We start from the raw sequence: 21,566 nt of genomic DNA on the forward strand, positions 1-21,566 counted from the left end.
CAAACGCCTACACCCTAGCGGATGTCTGTTATTTGATTTTAGTTTTATTGGAAAAAATATTATCTGCTATACACTGACTCTAATAGTGAGTCAAAAATACAGGGAAAAATTCATGTGTACTTATTCAACAATAAAAAATGATTTGGCTTCAAATATAGAGACAGTAATTTTTGCAAATTCTTCACAATTATTTCTAATTTATAGGAAGTTCTGAAGAATGTCAAACAACTGAAAGGACCAGAAGCCACAATTTCATAAGATCAGCTGTACCTCAAAATGAGATTTGTATATTGTGAATGTGTTATTTACTCTCTCCAGCCTTGAAAGCACAACACCCAAAGAATAAGATAAAAGTATTCCCAAGTGCTTTCTTACATTGGCAGCAAAAAGCAAATACTCATCATGAAGGGAGCTGTGTTTGTTTTCTGTTCAAGGATGTTTGCAAGCCTCTAGAGCAGTGCTGACAAATAGATGCTCAGTAAGTATTTGCCAGCGTGGAATGAATAGGGAATAGTCACTGAGAGGAAGTCAAAGGAGGCTTTTATCATTGCAAGATGCAAGGACAGTCTCTTTGAATTAATATCTTTGAAAGACATCAGGCTGGGTCAGTATGACCACAAAATAAATACAAAATACAAAAAAATGAATAGAAAAAAAATCCAATATAATGGAGCAAATTCTATCATCTCAAGGGATGTACACACATTCAAGTTTCAACTTCTTCGCCTAATCTCTCGTTTACTCTATTTTCTTATTCTATTCACATCATGAAGGCCAGAAAGAACCTCAAAATTTGAAAATTCAGCATCAGTCTCTCAGAGTATACTAGTTTCTTCACAGTAGTAGTTTTTTGTTTTGTTTCTTTTTCTGTATTTTGTTTTGTCTACCACATGAATGGTCCAAAGCCTTGACCAGGGGAAGGACAGATGTTGTAGTCATCTTTCACCAGGGAAAGAGGCTGTAAATGTGCCTGTGAATTTAAAATGATAAATTTCAAGAGAGCAGAAACTTTAACTAGGTAACTGCTGGGCATCATGCAGATGATGTTCATGCACACAACAAAGCAGAAAACAGTGAAGGGTATTTGAGTGTGTACAATAAGGAATTTGGATAACTTTTAGGTCCCATTTCAGGCAGGTCTTAGCCTGTTTGTCTTTTGGTTGTTCCAACCCACACAAATATACCAATATTCAAGCAGAGTTAAATTTATAAGAAGCTTTACACGGAGCAACTTGTACAGGTTATACATCATGTTTCCATTACCTAACCATCTCAATTTACTTGAAAGGAGGACTTTCTAGTTCTTAAACCTACATTGTAAATAGTGCATATAAAATTTGTGCATGCAAATATTGGCCTGGATTCTTAATTTTACAATACATTTATCATCAACCTATAAAATCATTTGTAAATATATTGTAGTTAAATCTGGCAGCAGCCTCGATACTAACACCTTTTGCTGATTCAAAGTTAAATATTTATTTATCTATTTATCTCTCCTCTGTATTTGGGTAGGTAGAATCTTCTATTGGCTTCTTTGAAAATATGCATATATGCAGTTATGCTATTATTATCTTTTTTTAAGCATAGTAACCATTTTATTTTTTTAAGCATTACAATTCTTATAACACATATAGGGCACAATTTCTCATATCTCTGTATATAAAGTATGTTCATGCCAATTTATGCCTTTGTGAAGTACTTTGTTGGGTTATTTTTTTGCATTACAATTCTTAATACACATATATACCACAAATTTACATATCTCTGTTTGTATATAAAGTATGTTGACACCCAATTCAAATCTTCATATGTGTACTTTGTATAATGATGTCCATCACATTCCACCATCCTTGCTGTTCCCCTGCCCCCTCCCTTTTCCTCCCACCCCTCTTCCCTATCTAGAATTCATCTATTTCTCCCATGCTCTCCCTCCCTGCCCCACTATGAGTCAATCTCCTTATATCAGAGAAAACATTCGGCATTTGTTTTATCTTGATGCAATATTCCATTTTCCTTATAACTTTTGTTGAATGAGGAGTGAATTATTTTATCTAGCTTGTTATACATTTACATGTTAGTCTTTCTGCAATATCACTTATGCCCCAGTAATTTCCTGCTTTTCACTACTACATAATTATTCTCTAAATGGTTTTCCTGTCTTATTTTTGCTCTGAAAATCATGATGTCTTATTTTTCAAGTAATCTGAAAAGTTTCTGTTGTTTTGGTTACATCAACTTTTGTCTTTGAGTAAATAATTTGCAAAATATGATGGAAGATTCCACATATTCTTAATTCTGAAAAATAAAAAGCAATGATATGGGGGCTAGGGTTGTAGTCAGTGGTAGAACATTTGCCTAGCCATGTGAGGTGCTGGGTTGGATCATCAGCACTATATAAAGATCAATAAACAAAATAAAAGATATGTGTTTACCTATAACTAAAAAAATCTTAAAAATCAATGATATGAAAATCCAACACTATTTTTTTCTTTAAACTCATGACTTTTCACAATTACTTAACTGCAAAGAATTTCACATAACATTCAATTAACCATTTTAAAGTATATAATTCAATGGCATTGAATGCACTCACAATGATCTGACACCACCATCTCTCCAGTTTCAAAATATTTTTAATCACCCCAGAGGAACACATTTCTCCAATAAATTGCATTCTCTGTTGTAGAACACCCATCCACTGGCCTCCAGTAAACCATTTTCTGTTTCTATGGATTTACCTATTATGGATAATTCATTTTTTAAAAAAAGGAACAATACAGCATTTATTGGCTGGCTCCTTTCATTTGGCATAAAGTTCTCAAGTTTTTTCACACAATACCATGAGTCAGTACTTTATTTTTTTATGGATAAATTATATTCCAGGAGGGGTCTATACTACATTTTATGTATTCATTCACCTGATGATAGAGATTTGAGATATTTACACCTTCTGACTAGAAATGGTATTGATATAAGCATCTAGTTACATATTTCAATGTGAACATATATTTTCATTACTCTTGGAGACATACCAGGAGGTGGAATTTTCTGAATCATATGGTTATTTTTTGTTTAACTTTGTGAGAAACTCACCAACTGTTTCAAATTCCCAACAGCAACATATAAAGGTTGCTATTTCTTACCATCCTGCATCACTTATTGTTTTCCATGCCAAAAAAATATTATTGCAGTCACTCTAGTATAAAATATATTTCACTGTGGTTTGAATTTGCATTTCCTTAAAGACCAATGACATTGTACACGGCTTTACATTCTTGCTATTTGTATTTTTGGTGGGAATGTAAAGGTGATTCATGCTAATTGTTCTGCAAATATTTGATAGAATTCACTACAGAAGGCTTTTAGTCCTAGACTTGCTGGGAGGTTTTTAATTACTCATTAAATCTCTTCATTATCATAAGTGTATTGATGATCTATTTCTTTTTCCCAGCAGGATTACTAATTTTTATTTTTCTAGGGATGTTTCCATTTCTTCAAGATTATCTAATTTGTTGGTACACAGTTGTCATATTATTTTCTGTAAGGTTGTTAGTAAAGTGTTCACTGATTTCAGTTTTTGAGGTTTTCCATTTTTTTCTTCTTGTAGCTGAAGGTTTGTTAATTTTGCTAATATTTTCAGAGAACCAACTTTTGGATCTGTTTACTCTCACTGTTGTTTTTCCATTTTCTATTTTATTTGTTTCTGCTCTAATCATTATTTATTTTGCTCTGCTGGATTTATGTTTAGTTTGTTCTTATTTTTCTATTTTCTTAAAGTGTAAAGATAAGTTATTGATTTGAGGTCTTCTTTTTTTAATGTAGGTACTTATTACTATAAATTTTCCTCTGAGTACTGCTTTCACTGAATTCCACAAGTTTTGGTATGCTGTATTTTTATTTTCATTTATCTCAAGGTAACTTCTGATTTCCTAATTGACTGATTATTTCACTAATTGATTAAGTGTGGTTTTGGATTTCCACACATTGGTGAATGTTCCAGTTTTCATTCTGTTATTGATTACTACAGTCATTGCAATATGTTGAGAGAAGAGACCTTATGTAATTTCAATCTTTTTCAACTTATTGAAAATTATTTTATAGCTTTAAATATGGTCTCTCCAGGAAAACATTCCACATGCACTATGTAACAAATTTTGTTGTATTGTGATTTCTTTTCATTTCTTTTATTTCAGTGTGTGTTTGTTATTTTTATGGTTTGCATATAAGGTGTCACCCAAAAGCTCTTCGATTAATGCAGGAAGTGAAATGATTAGATTATGAGAGCTGAACCGAATCAGTGGATAAATTCATTTAATGGATTAAAATTTTGAATAGATTACTAGGTGACAACTGTGACAACAATAGTTAGAGGAAATGTGTCCCTGTGGGTATCCTTGGGGATTATATCTTTTATCTTCAGGTTCTCCTGCTCTCTCTGTTTCCTGCTTTCCGTGAACTGACACCTTTCCTCTACCATGCTCTTTCTCCATAATGTCCTGCCTCTTCTAACATCCAGAGCAATAGAATCAGCTGGCCTTGGACTGAACCTCTGAAGCCATGAGTCCCAAATTAAGCATTTCTTCCTCTAATTGTTCTTGTCGGGTATTTTGACCATACTAATAGAAGTTGGCCAACAGGCATTTTTCACTATGCCCATATTAATTTTCTATAATTGTGTCATCTCTTGGTTAAATTTCTTTGTTCACATCTCCTACATGTTCTATTAGTTCTTATAACATGACTTCTTACAGATACAGTCTATATACTTTTATATGTTTATCTGACTTTGTTCTGCTTTGTTGTATACAAAACAATAGAAACATTTGTTTATGCTTAGAGTTGAACATATTCTTATTTTTTAATACTATTTCTTTAGTAAATTTAACATTGAGGAGTTATCCATTGCCCCAGATAACTTAATTTCTCCTCCGTTCAGTTATATGTTATGCATTCATGGTATATTTTATAGCATTTCTGATGTTCCAAGTGCTATGGTAATAACTGTATGTAGAAGCTCTCTGAAGAGCAGGACATGTTTGTAAACAGAATGAATGTAATAAAATGTGATCAGTGCCACAATATTAACATGTAAAGCACCACAAGAGAAAGATGGAGCTTTTTAGAACTCTTTGGCACATTGATGGGTGCAAATACCAATGTATTTATATACCATACTACTTCATGTTGAAAATTATGTATCCATTCAAATTGAAGACCATTGTTCTCTTGAAATTTCCTACAAAATCTTGCAAGCCCTAAGTTGCATTTCTATAATATAGTGTCCCTATATTGTTTCTTCAATGCACAGCTTTTAAAGAACCATATATATTATGAATATTATTCTATATAATTAAACTAGTGGTTATTCAAATATCAATCACTTATTCACTGAGCACAAAATATTCAATAAAGCATGTATGTGGGAAGCAACCAACTTATACAAACACCATGTAAATCTTTCAATTTCTCTATAATGAACTAGAATTACTTGATCATGTGATATTAGTGCAAAAAAATAATTGGCATTGTAGTAATAGGTTTTAATAATCCTAAATCATATTTTATTTTTCAGATATATCCTGAATTAAATTTCATATTTGAAATATTTCTATTTTCATATATAGGTGAGTACATTTTAAAGGAAATATTGATTTTTTATTTCATTCTCCATTCTTTCCTCTTACCTTACTTGTTTACTATATACATGTTGTGTTTGTTTAGTTCTTTCTAAAATTTTTCCATCAAATCTAATCTGCAAAATATTCTGCTATAAGGGCTGGAGTGTAGCTCAGTGGCAGAGTGCATACATATCATGTGTGAGGTGCTGGGTTTAGTTCCCAGTATTGAAAACACACACACACACACACACACACACACACACACACAAAGTTCTGCTATTAATAATGTATAACTTGTTTGCAATTTTAACACGTTATTGCTTGAGATTATTTATAATAATATAATATAACATGTTTATAATTAACACTAGTTACAGTCTCTAATAAAACGTGTTCCTCTAATAATGTAATAATATAAGGTGTTTTTCCAAGATTAAGAAACATCTGTGTGTTTGTTAAATAGTCAGGCCAAGATTTGTAAAGAGGAAAGCACTAACACTGCCCATCTGGGACCCATTATTCTAGGGATAGGGAGGCACAATTCCTCCTTGATGTCCACCCAACCTGATCCCAAGCATTTTCTTTAGCTAATTGCTCAGCTGAATTTCCTCCTCCTCCCATATCTTCAATCTTTTTCTTCCTAACTCCTCCCCCTTAAAAGAGAGTCAAGAAGGCAACATAATGTAGTTGAAGAAACATAAGCTTTGGAATAAGTTTCTGCTTCCAGGACTTAGGGAAGATACTTCAAATTTTAAAGACTCAGTCTTTTCTCTAAAGGGAAATGTTAAATTCTACTTCAAGATCAACATAAGAAGTAAAGAAGTACTTTTCTTCTTTACTTCTTAAGTAAAGAAGTACCTGCCTAGCATTTAGTTTGGCATAAAGTATTGCCTTGCTTTCAAATTTCCATATTAATAATGTTATATTCATGATAATTATGGTTTAATAATAATAACAACTCACTTGTCTATTTTGATACCTTAATCTTTTTCCTCTTCAAATTATAATGTGTATTTAGCTCCTTCTTTTTCTAATTCTCATTCCCATTTTAATCTGCTTTTAGTTCAGAGCAACTTTTCTCATTTAATTCATTACTATCAGTAAGCTTCTACTACTCAAATTTCTTTAATGCAGTTTGTATTTATTTGTATTGATATAATACCATATATCTAAAATGGCCATGGGTGTGTACATGTATTTGATAATTCAATTTTATTGTCTTCTGACTTCTTAATTTTCTAATCATTCCAGCTTTCTTAAATTTTCTAAATCCTGCCATTTTAATATTTTTAAGGATGCTGTCCTCTCATTTCTCATTCAACCACCTGATTAATCTGGGAGACAAGTTCTAGATCTGTAACTTCTTTCAGCTCGTAGCTAATGAACACCATGATTTTCAACAGTCCCTACTATTCATCTATGCTCCATACACTTATGGTCTACTAGACATCAAATTGATATTACAAAGAACTTCAAAATACACATAACTCAAACTATATTCATTTTCCCTATTTCTCATTTTTCTTTAGTTTTATTAATGACAACATTATTCACTTAAAATGGCCAAGAAAAAAATGAAAAAATATTCTAAAATATTATTTTTTTCTGTAGTTGCTATATATTTCACCAAATCTATTGGTTCTCTTCCCTAGCCTCCTTTCATCCAATCCCCCTTTCTTTGTTGCTCTGCCTTCTTGGGAGTAACAATTATGTCTCATCTGGACTATGTCAGTAGTCACCTAACCTTGCAATCTGCCTTTGGTTACTTCCATATTCTAACTCATCTTCCCGAAAGATGCCATATCTTCCTAAAGTACAAATAGGATCATATTAATGGCTAGAAGAATACCTTTATTTTGTCAACATAGATAATATCTCCAGAATGAGTTCTACTGTATAGCACAGTGCCTATAGCTAACAATATTTAATAGTATATTTAAAATTTGCCAGGAGTGTAAACTTACGTCATGTGTCCTTAAGTCCCCAGCATGCATGCACACACAGACATGCACACACACCAACAGTAATAAAGGAGGTAAGAATAAACTTTGGTAGGTTATAGATACATCTATGGCCTTGATGGTGGTGATGGTATCATGAGTATGTATTAATTCCCAATCTCATTGAGTTGTATATATTATCTATACATACCTTTGTACATGTCAATCATAATTCAATAAAGTAGGTAGAAAAAAAAAGAATAGCTTACAATTGTATAATACTTACTAAATTAAAAACATTGTTTTGAGAGCTTTATTGATACAGTCTCAAAACACTGTGATGGTTTGTATATCCTAAGAGATAAAAGCACATTCTGTTAATAGGGCCTATTAGGCCACTCTCATGTAGGTCTCAAACTAGCTTTCTCTCGGCACCTTCACTGACACAGAAGTAGCTCACAGTCACTGAATATGCCATGTTCTTACATCCCACAATGTCACTTCACCTCTACCCGTTTTATTGATTGATTGATTGATTGATTTCGATACTGAGGATTAGATCCAGGGCCTTATGCATGCAAGGCAAGTGCTCTACCAACTGAGCTATATATCCAGTCATGACACCTCTACTCTTTCTGGCAAGAATTCTTGCCCATATTATCTGCTTGGAAAACTCCTATCCATCCTTTAAGACTTAGCTTAGATATTCATTCAGCCAATTACTCAATTAGTTCTCCTAGGGAAGATACATGTCACCAATTTCTATAAAGATTTGCACATGCTTCTTATATAATGATTTTACCTTGTATTGTTATTGCCCCTTTTCCACTTATTCTGCTGCCATCCAGTATACTAAGCTCTTTGAATGTAAATCTATATTTAATCTGTACTTGGACCTCTAAACCTTTGTACAATATCTAACAAAATAAATTCTCAATAAAACTTTTCCAAATAAATGAGAGGACCAAATATATGATGGTTTTCTGCTTGGTTATAAATATGCTTAGTATAATTCTTATGTCCCCAAAATAGGAAGCAAATTCCTCTATAGGTTTTAATCGAGAAAGTGAATTTTGATATTAAACACACTAATATAATGAAGAACACCTCGCTCTCTCTCTTATTTAAAATACAAAGATAATATTTTTTCATTTCACAAAAACATAAAAAGCATAGAAATATGCTATTCCAGACTCTAAACTTGAAATCCCTTCTGTTTGGTTTCAATCAAGAAGATCAGACACAGTAATAGAAATAAATGAAGTCTCCCTCCATCCCTTCTCTAATGGGAAATACTAATATTGTCTCTTTTCATCTAAAAACAAAAGAAAAACAAACAAAGGATTTGTAGAAATATGGTACTCTCAGGCTCTGAATTAAAACCTCTGCGAATATTCTTATACTAACACGGAGACAAATGTTAACAATGATTTAAAAGAAAAACTACTGAATGTATTTCTGAGGTATTAGAGTACAGCTTATAGGCCTTATTAACAGTTGACACTGACTGTTTTTTACCTCTGATCCTCATCTTCAATGTGAAATCAATACAGCCTGCCTCATGCTTCACAAAGTATTGGTGTGAGAAGCAAGAAGGAGAACATTTTGGGGAGTACGCTTTGAAACATAATGTACTGTACTATGACGTGTGTAGCTATTCACTCACCAAACACAGTTCTTGCAGGCACAGATTCTCTGTTAAGCCAGAATGACACTTGGGAGAGAATGACAGTCATGATGCAAGGCAAATAGGTCTGAATCACAAAATACCCAATTTTTCTTTTCAAGTGGAAATGAGCTGTCATTACAGTATATTCACCTGGAAGAAAAATTTAAGTAGCTTAAGGAACTGTAATAGTCAATAGTTGGAACATTTTGAAAATGGAGAAGATGTTAGAAAGAATAGTCCCTGATTAAAAAATAAAATGAACACATACATATCATGAAAACTATACCAAACTTGAAATCCCTCATTAGCCTGCAAGAGCATTTAAGACAAATTTCATAGTTATCAAAAAACTTGCACTGCATGTTTTTTCTTTGGGTCATGCCTGCTGACCAACAGGATTCAGAATTGAAAAGGCTCTCTGCCAGTGGATTATCTTACTTGTTCAGATTTCTTATTATCAGTGGTACTCACTTCCAGCTTCTGCTATAATAGATCTAATTTGATCCTCCCTGGCTCTTCAAAGTGTTGATCTCTGGCCTCATACCTAAGACTAGTCTTCTGGCCCAGATTCCCACTGCCAACCCCACCACCCGTTCTGGATTTCTCTGTGCTGTGTGTCTACTCCAATTTGCTTCAGTCAGTTCTATGTGATCCTTGTATCTACCTTCCCTTCTTCTCGGGGTTTTAATTATTGCCAGATGTAAGCTAATTAGTCCAAACAGCTGCTATTTTCTTAGATGAGGGTGGCCCTTAGAGAGAGAATGAGCTTTTCCACACAGGCCAGTAGTAATTATCCATAAATCAAGAGTTGAATAATCATAAATTATCCAGAACAGAAGGAAAAGAATCAGAAAAGAAGGGAAGTTGTCGTCACAGATGTGGAGACAAATGTTAAAACTGATCTGAGAAGACAGGCACTTTTTGAATATGCAGTATATTTTAGGCCAGTGTCTCTGAAACTTTAATGCACACATGAATATCCTTGGAATCTAATGAAAATAAAGGTCCTAATGTAGAAAGAGCTGTAGCCTAAGATTCTGAATGTCTAAAAAGATTCTAAGCCATCTGAGATGATAGTTCATGGACCTCAAGAACAAAAGTTTTTAAGTAATCTGACTCATTTTCAATAACTTTAACCTATTAATTTTTGCAGACATTAGTTTTTCTTTAGACTCATTTTACTAACCTGTACTGGATTTAATTGTCTCCTTTCCAATTGATTGGCCCAGCAGATCATATTGATTTAACCTGGAGCCATCAGGAGCAACCTGTACTGAGTCAGATGCATTGTAAGTCCAAATATAAGTGACCTCTGAAGTTGTATATGCATCTGTTGGAAATCAGAAAAAAAAATCTTAAACACTTTAATAAGAACCACCAATAGAATGAAAAAGTCAAAGGTTATATATTTCATAGAATTACTTTTTATTACAATAATATTTAAAGAGGTCACATTTCATGGAAATAACAGATCCTTGAAGTTTATGATTTTCATACGAAATGTATGAAGCAGACCAACATAACAATCATGAGAACCTGAGATTAATATCATTGCAACCATTGTGAGAGCTGAAGAGCAAACTTCTCTGCAAAAAGTCTGCAAAAATCACCAGGCTCTTAGATGGTTATATTGTTGCCCTTAGTCCCAGGGATTCAGATGAAGACACTGTATTAAAGAAATCTCCTGGAGTAGAAATAGCAACCACTTAGGAAATAAAAATCATAATCCAAAATTATGCTGTCTTCTGAACATAAAAGCAACTTAGTTAAGTCAAATGACTTAGCTATCAAATGAAAATGCATTGCAGGAATGGTGTGACTCTACATCATGTACAACCAGAGAAATGAAAAGTTGTGCTCCATTTGTGTAAAAAAAATAAAATATTACAATGCATTTCATTGAAGACTGAAAACTAATTGCAAGACATGTAAAGTAAATCAGAACTCTATATAGTTCAAACATCGGCAAACTCTTTTTAAAAACATTTGTTTTAAAATTAATTAATACACACAGATGTCACTAGACTACAATTTTATAGCATCCCAGTTAACCTATGAATTCAGAGAAAGAGATAAAACAGAGACAAGGTAGGCCTATATGATTTCTTAGGCCTAGGATGCAGAACTTGCAGAAGTGAGATGACTCCAGAGCTGGAGTACGGGTGACAGAGCTGTTCTTAGCCTTGTGCACTGGCATTTCCTCACTCATGTGTATTCTGTTAGAGAACAGCTGACCTCTCCTTGCAGGCAGTTTCTCCACAATTGAACAACCATAATTTCTGCTCTAACAATGACTTTTGGAAGAACTTCTATAAATTTTGCTCATGTAAATGCTTAGAAATATTAGTTATTTCTGGTTCTTGAATAAAATTCAGCATCACAGTCAAATTTTTAGCTGGGGAGGAAAAGGACCAGTTGTCTTGGGCAATACCTCTGCCTCCAGCCTGCCAGGACACTGACAACTGCATTTCTTTGACAGGTATAAGTTACTTCCCTTAATACCACTGTGCTGGGATGGTCCTGGTGCTGAACATTATTTGAGGTCTATAATCACAAATGAATTTCAATTTAAGCATAAGTAATAATACAGTGAATATTTATGAGTCTGTGTCTTATTTATTATGCGGCCTTTTCATGACATATTTCAATATTCTCTGGTTTTCTGAATGTTGTTTCTAAATATTAATATCAGCAAAATACTGTTTTCATTACACATTCATTCATCTACATCTACAATTAAATTATGTGAAAATGTTTGAAATAGGATTATAATAAATAAAGATATGTATTTCTGCATTTTTAACTCAGATAAATATGTAATATTGTAGATTAATGAATTCTTGTTATTTTAAAGTCTAAATTTCTTAATAATTAATTTCAATTAATTAATCACTGATGATTTTACTGATAAAAAAAATCATGTAATAACTTAGTATTGCAGTAAGTAGCCCATTTGCAGATCATAATGTGGCTTGTTATCTTTCTTCCATAAATACACATTATTGTCCCTCTCTTCAAATATCACCAAATCAACAGATTAAGAAGATACACTGCCTTTGTCACTTATATATTAGAGAATCATATTCTGTAGTTGAAAATCTTAATAAATTATGAAGTTTTTAAAAGTAAATACAATTGTATAACTTTTGAATTTTAGGGTTACTTTTAGATATATAAGAGAAACAAAAGCCTATAAAAGTGATTTCATTCCTAAAAATTTGTGAGACACTCATGGCAGAGATTCTGATTCATGTCTATAAATAGATTATAGCTTGTTAATGTTAGTTTAATGTTGACTGAAATCAATATTTTAATTATGTTATAAAAGATGCAGATCTCGAGAAGAGCCTGACTCTTTTGCAGAAAATGACTGATCCTGCATCTATTTTTTACAAATGAAGTCACTGCATTGCATTAGTTCAACAGGAATCTACTGCATTTTATTTTTTAGATTTGGGGTTTGATGAGAAAACATGTAACAGAAAATTAGACAATGCAGACTGGAGAGGCTGTCCTGGTACTCTAACATACACCTAAACTGGGAGGCCAACATGATGCTTCTCAATTAAGCAAAAATGGAGAGAAGGATACTTTGTTTAGCAAAATTCACTATAAATCCCACCACTACCCTAGGCTGCCTGTAAATAATTTTATTTAATTTTGTTTTTAAAAAATCCATGTTTGAGTCATGTTGGTGCACTATACAAATGCATACTGACTGTTAATATTTGGTAACCAAGCAAAATACTCCCAAATCACTTTTATCTAGTAAATTTTATCCTAAAAGAGGATTTACAATGCATTTTTGGCTAATACACAGAATAATCCTAGACTTCTGTTTAGGAAGTTTTAAATCCAGGGAAACAAAGAAGAATACAAAGATGTGAGACAACAGGTATAAACCAAGCACAACTGAATTTAAAATTGTACACTTGTAGAAAAGATGCTTCTTTTATTTGAGGACAACAACAAAGTCCCAGAAATTCAATCATTTTTGTAGGTGGTAAGGACTTGTAAGTAAGCATGGAATCAATGTCTAGGGGAAAAGTCATAGCTGCTTCTGCCAAATTTTGCTGTGTCAACATGTTAAGGTTTGGCTTGGCTAGTTGGTCTATTATTCCACACTGGTGTCCATACTTTTAACACCTATGGATCAAAAATCTACCATAGAAAGATAAATAAGAGAATATGCAAATTTTTATTCAACAAGTCAGCATATAAATGTGAAGAAAACAAAATGAATAATAACTATTTAAACAGGCAATGCTTAACAAAACTTTTGTGCATTGACCATAGACTTTCTGGATACAGAAAACTATAATCTCAAGCATGCAATATTCCACTACTCTGTATCTGCAATGTATAAAGTTCACATAAAATATTTTTGAGCAAATTTATCTCCTTTTAAGTACTGAGACATCACATCATTTATATTTGATGTCAAAATTCCAATACTCTATTGACTGAAACATGCCTTTCCTTATATCATTACAGGCTCTTGGATAAATTCTTTCTTTGGTATGAAGGCTTTTCAAATTTCTGTTTAATGTCTCTTATGCAATGCAGATGAGTTATTCCCCTCTGCATCTGCTGTGGTTTTCTCAGCATCATGTTTACATTGTATAACATGATTGACTATCTTAAATAAAGTTGGAAGAAATGCCAGAGTTGAAGTGATGGTTTCCATGACAATAAAGAAACACTTGTAGTCTGACAAAGAGGAGATTCTCAAAGAAAATTGAGAACAGACACCTTTTGTAAAAATGTTCAGAACAAACAAGACTGAACTTCTCACTCCATGAAACTAGGGTCTTCAAAATTATTAGGGGGTTTTGCATTCATTTTAGCCATCATTCTTCCCCCTTTCTTTAACTGGCCACTGTCTGTGAAGAGAAGGTACACTCTTTGGTCATACAAAGTTTTAGTCAGGTGAGAGAATTGTCTTTTTGTATTCAGCAGAGGAAAAAAAAGAGCCTAAAAGTGTTTAAAATGAATGGACAAAGATGGGGGTTCCAGAAAAAGCACAGCTTCTAAAAAGATCAGAGAAGAGGACGTGCTCACACAAGGGAGAAGCTGCTTAGCTGGGTTCATGAGTTTAATTTGAATCTGCCTGGAGTGTCATGTGAGCCTAGGAGGGGGATTTGACCTTCCCCCTTTTCCATTATTCCGGGAGTGTGCATGCTTCAGCTTGACATACAAGATATAACCCAGGGACCTAAAGAATAGCCAAAGGCACAGAGCCTTTTTTGAAATGTTCTAAGTACAGAAGGTGCCTGTGTAGCAATCCATCTACATTATCTTTACATTTATTTTAAGGAAAAATATCCCTTCCATTATTTAGACAGTAAAAGACAATTACACAGACCCTGTTCCTGTGACTGTCCTTTGCAGCAGGCTGATGACAAATAAATAGAATCTATCTTTTGCAATTCATTCTTAGTTGATGAAAAAAGACATTTATTTTGCATTTAAAAAAAAATATTCTAGCACTGGAAAAGAAATTAACTACAGCCCTCACCTTAAAGGAGCTCCCGGTCTAATTTTACACATGTAAAACACACACGATGTTCCTTATCAGCATTAAAAGAAGTGACCATTTAAGCACCAGGATTAAAATTATTGAGAGTACCAAGGGCTAGCCAATTAGTTCTTCAAGGGGAACCAGCATGTCTTTTATTAGAGCATCTTATTGGGCAAATAGTGAGCATTTCTTAATCTGAGAGGAAACTACACAACTCAGCAACACTGCTGACTATTACTGATATTATTGACCCAAAGCATATATTTTCATCCTTGTACTTACAGCTGCCAAATTTCAGAGGACATGAATGAGCATCCATTGGAAAATCCTCCAAGTGCATTGGACATTCAGCTTGAACTGTAAGCCTAAAAGTCAAAATTCCACTCTTTGTTTAAGTAAATTGGCAAGTCAAGAAAAATCACTCGAAAAGTCACTGTTGTCAATAGAGTTAATGATGAGGTAGGACTTTCATTACAGCATCATGTTAGGCTACTTCACATTTAAATACATTTTTTTCTTTCACATTTAGGAGTTCCCTCAGGAGACACTGGTATATACAAAATATGAACAAAATAACAATAAAGGTTATTAAAGTCATACTTTACACTGTCACTTTCGACTCAGTAGTTTGTTATGAAGCAAAGAAATTCTATATGCATTTTTGAAGGGCTGTTTCCCCATTAACTTTACTATTAATATTTAAAATCTTAACAAATATTTAAAATGCCATCATAAAATGAATGCCGTTTTTCCCATCATCTCATCAACAACTGCAGCAAATATAAGAGCTCAATATTGGTTGAGAGGAACTCCCTTCCAAATATGCCAATTGTGTACATAGATATAAAGATGTAAATATATGCATCTCTTAGGATATCTTGTTGATACTAAATAAATGTCTACATTATGCTCACAAATTGTGAAAGTTAAACATATTTTTCTATATTTAAATATGATAAATATCATGATAAAGAATAATTGTAGGATTTTTTTTATAAAGAAAGCTTTCAATTACTCCATTGCACAGAATGGTAAAATGAGTAAAGTAAGCTCTAAAAGGAACTCATAGAATGATCTGTTTTAATTGGGCAGAGCAAATGTGACCAACGATTTATACATGATATATATTTCTAAGAGAGTACTTAAATACAGCCCCATGCAATATTTTGTAAACTTTTATATGTTCTGTGCATATATCTTGCTTAAATACCAAATTTCTAATCATTACTTTAATCCATAAGAATGAGTGACCAAATTGTAAAATCAGCAGGAGTACTGCATCTGAAGATAATTGTAGATTCAGTGAGAGAGGCAGAAAGAATAGCCAACAGTTCCATTCTAGGTAATGGCCATCTAGTAATGAGTCCTCAGAAGTGGTTTCTTTCCAGATCAGAAATAGTACAGGGCTGTATTACTGCCCTTCTTAAATAACTTTCACAACTGAAATTGAGCACTTGCTTTGCATGTGAAATGAGTAACTCAATAAATGCATGGAATACAAATATCTGTATTCACAATATTAACAATTATCCAGTCTTTAAATCTTTAAACATTAACTTTTCATTCTGCATCATTTTACTTGTTACTTTTTTCTTTCTTTCATAATACAACTAACTTATGTAAAATATCCATGAGAATAGTTAAAATGGAATAGTTGTAAGAATACAACTGTATATCTTTGGATAATTTCTTTAAAGTTGTACCATATGAAATTGATGCTGTATGACATGTTTTGATTATAAAATGGCAATTTCACATGGTCCAATCTAGTATATATGCTTATGGTATTCAATATACTTATAAGCCTTAGTAATCAAGAACTCTCAAAATTTTTTTCCTAGGGAAACTTCGTAAGGGGGAACCAAAATATTAAACTAAGTAAAATTATGCTTGAAAAATCACTTAAACTTGATGGAATATAAATATGGGATAGCTGATGGAATAAGAAAATGAAATTACATACTGGTATAAACAAAATTAAAGTCAAGGTATTAAAACCATACTTGGTTAAAATGCAGTGTGAAGAATTAATAACCAAAAAAATAAACCCTCAATAACTAAGGCAGTCTTAAGCTTGAAAATATTGTGATTAAAACTGAATTTGTAAATACTATTTTTTGCATTTTTTACATATCCAACCATGTACAAAGCATATTATGGGTACTTCAATAATCTGTTAGGAAAATGTTCAACTTTTGCTAATATCTGACAGCTGCATTGCCTAGGGGTTTGATGTATAGACTTTTCAGTATTATATGCCACATCAAGCCTAGAAACATACCTCATTGTGTACAGTAGAGTCCCGTCATCCTGAATTCGAAGCAGTTTATTTGGCATTGTCATATTATGAGCTACTGACTTTTTGCCATTGTGAAAGAAGGTATCTGGAGTCCAAATTTTGCTAGCCATTAAATTGTTAAGTCGAAGGATATTCATAGGTCCTTTAAATTTCAACCGTTCATCTTTCCATTTTTGTCGAAAGAAAACATCTATAGTGTATTCCTGAAATACAAAATACCATTCTTTGAAAACAACAAAATTTTAGATACAACAGGACCCTACAAAATTTCAACCAAAATAATGTTCTAAATAGTTCACAGAGAGCTATGGTGAGAGAAGTAAATTTTACCTCCAAAGGATTACACCTTTAGCTTGTCAATAATTGTTGCCAGTTAGAATGGGATAAAATATATGTATTTATATACTTAGCTACATAGTCATTTGAAAAGAAAAGAAAAAAAATAACTGTGTCTGGCCTCTTTCAGTTGAACAACTTCTCAGACAAACTGCTTTACTGCATCTAATAGTTTAAAACTTCTTGGAGAAGGCATATGCTTGGGCAGGGTCTGGTTAGGATGTTTTAATTAGGTTAGCTCAAGGAAAAAATGGGCAGGTAGACTTCTAGGAGAAAAAATGAATAAATAAGAAGAAAGGAGGAAGGGGGAGAAAGAGAAAGGGAAAGAAATGACTTTTAAGCATACTGTCAGAACTGTGTGAGTCATCATTTCCTGTTGCCAAAGGAACTGTAGAATACCATATTTCATAGGTAATAAAATATAGTGGGATATTATATTGTTAACAAGAATGTGATAGGGAATGATTTCAATAAAGTTTATTTGTGAAATTAGTTTTAACGCAAGTACTTTACCAAGTTACTGGACCCCGAAATATGAATATTTTGTAGTAGATATTCTCAGGTTAAAATGTACTTTCAAATATTCATTGAGACTAGCTAGTGATCAATTTCTCTATTATCATTCCCTAGTCCTTTAATTTAGATGAACCTCTCTCTCTCTTCCTCTTTTCTTTCCTAATGCTTTCTTTTCCTCCCACTTTCTTAAGAGAATGTATGTATGATAGATGAAATACACAATTCACAATTGTGATTGACACTAACAATCTATTGGATGTTAAAATTTTTGCCAATGTATGTTTGTACATTTACATTTTAAATAATTAAAATGTTCAATTACACACCTGAGATTGGAAATTCCCAAACTATACTTTGAGCACAAAACCAGTCATCACATATTTGGAAATAAATATCCTAGAAATTGAGAATTTCCCTGAACTGATTTGTTTTAAAAGAGCCATATGATGAAAACATCATATCATTTACAGAAATTTGAATCAGGTGATAATTTTCAATGATTCATCAAAATTTGAATGGGTGATGATAAAAGCAAAGCATCAACCCCAAATAATGAGTAGGAGATGAACAGTGGCTCTGGGTTATGCCCTTAATCCTGAAGGAAAATTTAATAATCCAATCTAACCTCTCTCCATGGTACGCTTATTTACTTTTTAATGTTTAATTCCATGTAAATGGAAGCAAAAGAAGAAGAAAAAGATGAAAAAATAATGCTTTGTACTAGAAGTATTTATTCAAGTATTTCTTTTCAACAGGGTCCCTCAAATTTTAGCCTAAACTAAATATAAGTGGTGTTATTTTTTCCAGGCAAGCTGAAGATGTTTTAAAACTATTTATAAAACCTGAAATTCAATTTTGCTATTTCTGTAAAAGTAGAGTAAGTTTTATCTGTTTCTGAAGCTACTGATGTGGCAATCATTTCCGGGAGATCTACCACATAGGACATTCTTGAAGTTTTCAAACAGAAAAGTTTCAGGCAATCTTTTTCTAAAACTTGTTTTCAGGAGCAATATCCATCTTTGAATCCTCACAGTGTCCCAAGTGAACCCTGTCAATCTATTGACGTTATCTGTACCTTTTAATTACACTCCCACTAGGCAAACACATGTTACCCTCTGGCCAACTTCAACAGTCCTTGCTGCTTGTCATTCCTTCAATACAGCAAGCCCTCCACCTGCCTGCACTGGGAACTCTACTCACAATAACACCCCCATTGCTTCACCTGGAGTAAGTGGAGGGGGATGGACTTTGTACTTATTTTATATATATGTATGTATGTTTCAGAAACATAAAAGAACATAAAGATTATTACACAAAGCTTGCAACCATCACCTAATTGAAATATCACAAATTCTGGAACCCTCCTTCCTCTATTCCTTCCCCCCTACTCCCTGAAGAAAGAATTATCTTGAATTTGGTGTATACCATTCCCATACTTATACTTACAAATTTACAATATAAATAAATGTACTAAGTGTCACATGTAAGCATTTATTAAATGGTATCATACTGTGTCGATTTTTCTGATATTTGCTATTTTTCTGTTTTTTTGTTAAGGCTTATTTATTGCAACATATCCAGCCCTTGGCTTCAGTTTCATTGTATATAACATTGTATTGGAAGGCTATCTCACTAGAGAGTTGTGTTTTCCTTGTCTTTCAATATTTCCTCTGTTTCCAGCTTTTCACTGTCAAAAGGAATATTGCTGTGAATATTCCCCTTCAACAATTCTAGTACAAAGGTAGTAGACTCACTCTAGACAAGAGCAGCAACCTTTTTCCATAAGTAGCTAGTTAATAAATGCTTTAGAATCTGTGGGCCTGTGGTCAGTATCACAACTATTCAATTCTGCTTTTCTAGTGTGAAAGCAACCAGACAACAGGTCCGCAGTGAGTCAGCATGGCCACGTTCCAATAAAACTGTTTAAAAAATAACCAACTGACAAAGTCAAGAATGCTGAAGGCTATTGAAAGCTCAGAACCAGAGTTGTGCACAAGCCAGAATGTAATGTGTTGAGGAGCAAACTGGGTGCAAGTGGATGAAGAGTAAAGTACTCTCCTTATTGCTGAATTTGCAAATGCCAGTAAGGAAAATCAGAGTTCAAGCAGCAACAAGGCTGACCACTGTCCTACACTAAATCTACTAGTGGAATTGCTGAAGTTTATTATACATGCACCTTTAAAGTAACTAGATGTTATCAAATTGAAATCCTTGGAGGTAGGTAGATTTATATTTTCAATAACAATGTAAAAGCTTTGTTTCTCTATAACTTGATAAAGACTATTTCCACTCAACCATATGCTCAGTGTAAAAGTTCCTGGTGTTATCATGTGCTTTTCTCTGCTATGAAATTTAATACACTTTCATGTTCATTAAAAATTCTACTTTTCTCTTTTATGAATTGTCTGTTCATTTCATTTACTCACTTTACTTTGAAAGTGTCTGTCTTTTTCTTATAGAGTTAAGGAAATACTTTATATATTCCATATATAAACATTCCTGAAGGAACACATAACTCAGTATGAATTATCATATCAATATACTAAATATCATAATCTGCTTCTGGTTTCTATTTTTTTTACATTTTTTTCTATTCCAAAATCAATGCCAAAATCATGATTACAAAATCATAAAAGTTTGAATTAATAATATTTTCAATATTATTCAGTTGAAGGTATTTAATAATTTCCATATGGCTTTTCTTTTTCTACTCTTGGAGACATTGTGAACTGTGAGGGTTTGTTTTTTTTCATTATTTCCAAGTGTATTCCATATTCTCAGTCTACATTATTTAGTGATGACAATTAAAATGATGGAAATAGAAGAGATAATATTTATATTCTGCATAGTTATAGGATGAAAATAAATAAGAGGAGGATTCAAGAAAATTAAGGAATAACAATAAAATGAAACATGGAGCATACACACAAATTATAGGAAACATATTAAATTCAAAGAAAATTTTGGAAGATCATCAGTGACAAAGACTGCAGAAAGATGACGAAAGCTTAGGACTGGAGAGTATAGAGGCCAGAATGCAATGAGTGCAGGAGCAAAGAGAGCACAGGTTGCAGTTGGTAAAGTACTCTCTCCCTTTCCTAAATTTGTAAATCCCAATAAGACAGATTGGAGAGTTCAAGCAATAAAAATATAGAAACCAGCTAATATCAGTTAGATGTTGCTCTGTGATAAAAAGAAAATTCAGTACCTTAAATTTGAATTCCCCTATATATAGTCATTATAACAAGTATTCATTATGAGCCCAGAAGACATGAGGCTAATATTGATAGATCTGACCTGGACTCTGTTTGATCTTGACTGGATTTGTTCATGCATCTGTGGAATAGAAGGCTATTGGCTGATTTGGGCTACCTGGACAATTGAGCTTGACTCAGTGTTTCTTTTCTCCTCCAGGGACCACTGAACTACCCTTAGCTTGTCTTTCTAATATCAGTGGCAGGAGTACAAAAGAATAAAGCCAGTTTCAGGGAATTGCATGTGAAATATTTCTTACTATCTCATTGGCTAGAGTATCTATCTAACATGTCTGAACTGGTTGACAGATAGTATAGGAGGTGACCCCACCCACAGAGGGAGACATTACAGAGTTCTTAGGGTCTAGATATGCAAAATTCCCGAAAGTTCATGTGTTGAAAGAATGGTT

The 21,566-nt window shown here is 33.0% G+C and overlaps 1 protein-coding gene across 3 annotated transcripts in view; it reads right to left on the reverse strand.

Moving 5' to 3' along the window:
• Nucleotides 1-21,566, reverse strand: part of Gabra2 (gamma-aminobutyric acid type A receptor subunit alpha2) — a 126,636-nt gene that overhangs the window by 36,756 nt on the left and 68,314 nt on the right. For 2 of the 3 annotated variants that reach the window (XM_076864133.1, XM_076864132.1), the window contains exons 4-7: nt 17,033-17,253; nt 15,034-15,116; nt 10,417-10,560; nt 9,228-9,380 (exon numbers count right to left, since the gene is read on the reverse strand). In XM_076864133.1, the coding sequence (XP_076720248.1) occupies nt 9,228-9,380; nt 10,417-10,560; nt 15,034-15,116; nt 17,033-17,253 (601 nt within the window). The remainder of the gene's footprint in view (nt 1-9,227; nt 9,381-10,416; nt 10,561-15,033; nt 15,117-17,032; nt 17,254-21,566) is intronic. The other variant, XM_076864134.1, reaches the window with a different exon arrangement.

The sequence above is a fragment of the Callospermophilus lateralis genome, chromosome 8 (genome assembly GCF_048772815.1).
Source record: "Callospermophilus lateralis isolate mCalLat2 chromosome 8, mCalLat2.hap1, whole genome shotgun sequence".
Lineage (NCBI taxonomy): Eukaryota > Metazoa > Chordata > Mammalia > Rodentia > Sciuridae > Callospermophilus > Callospermophilus lateralis.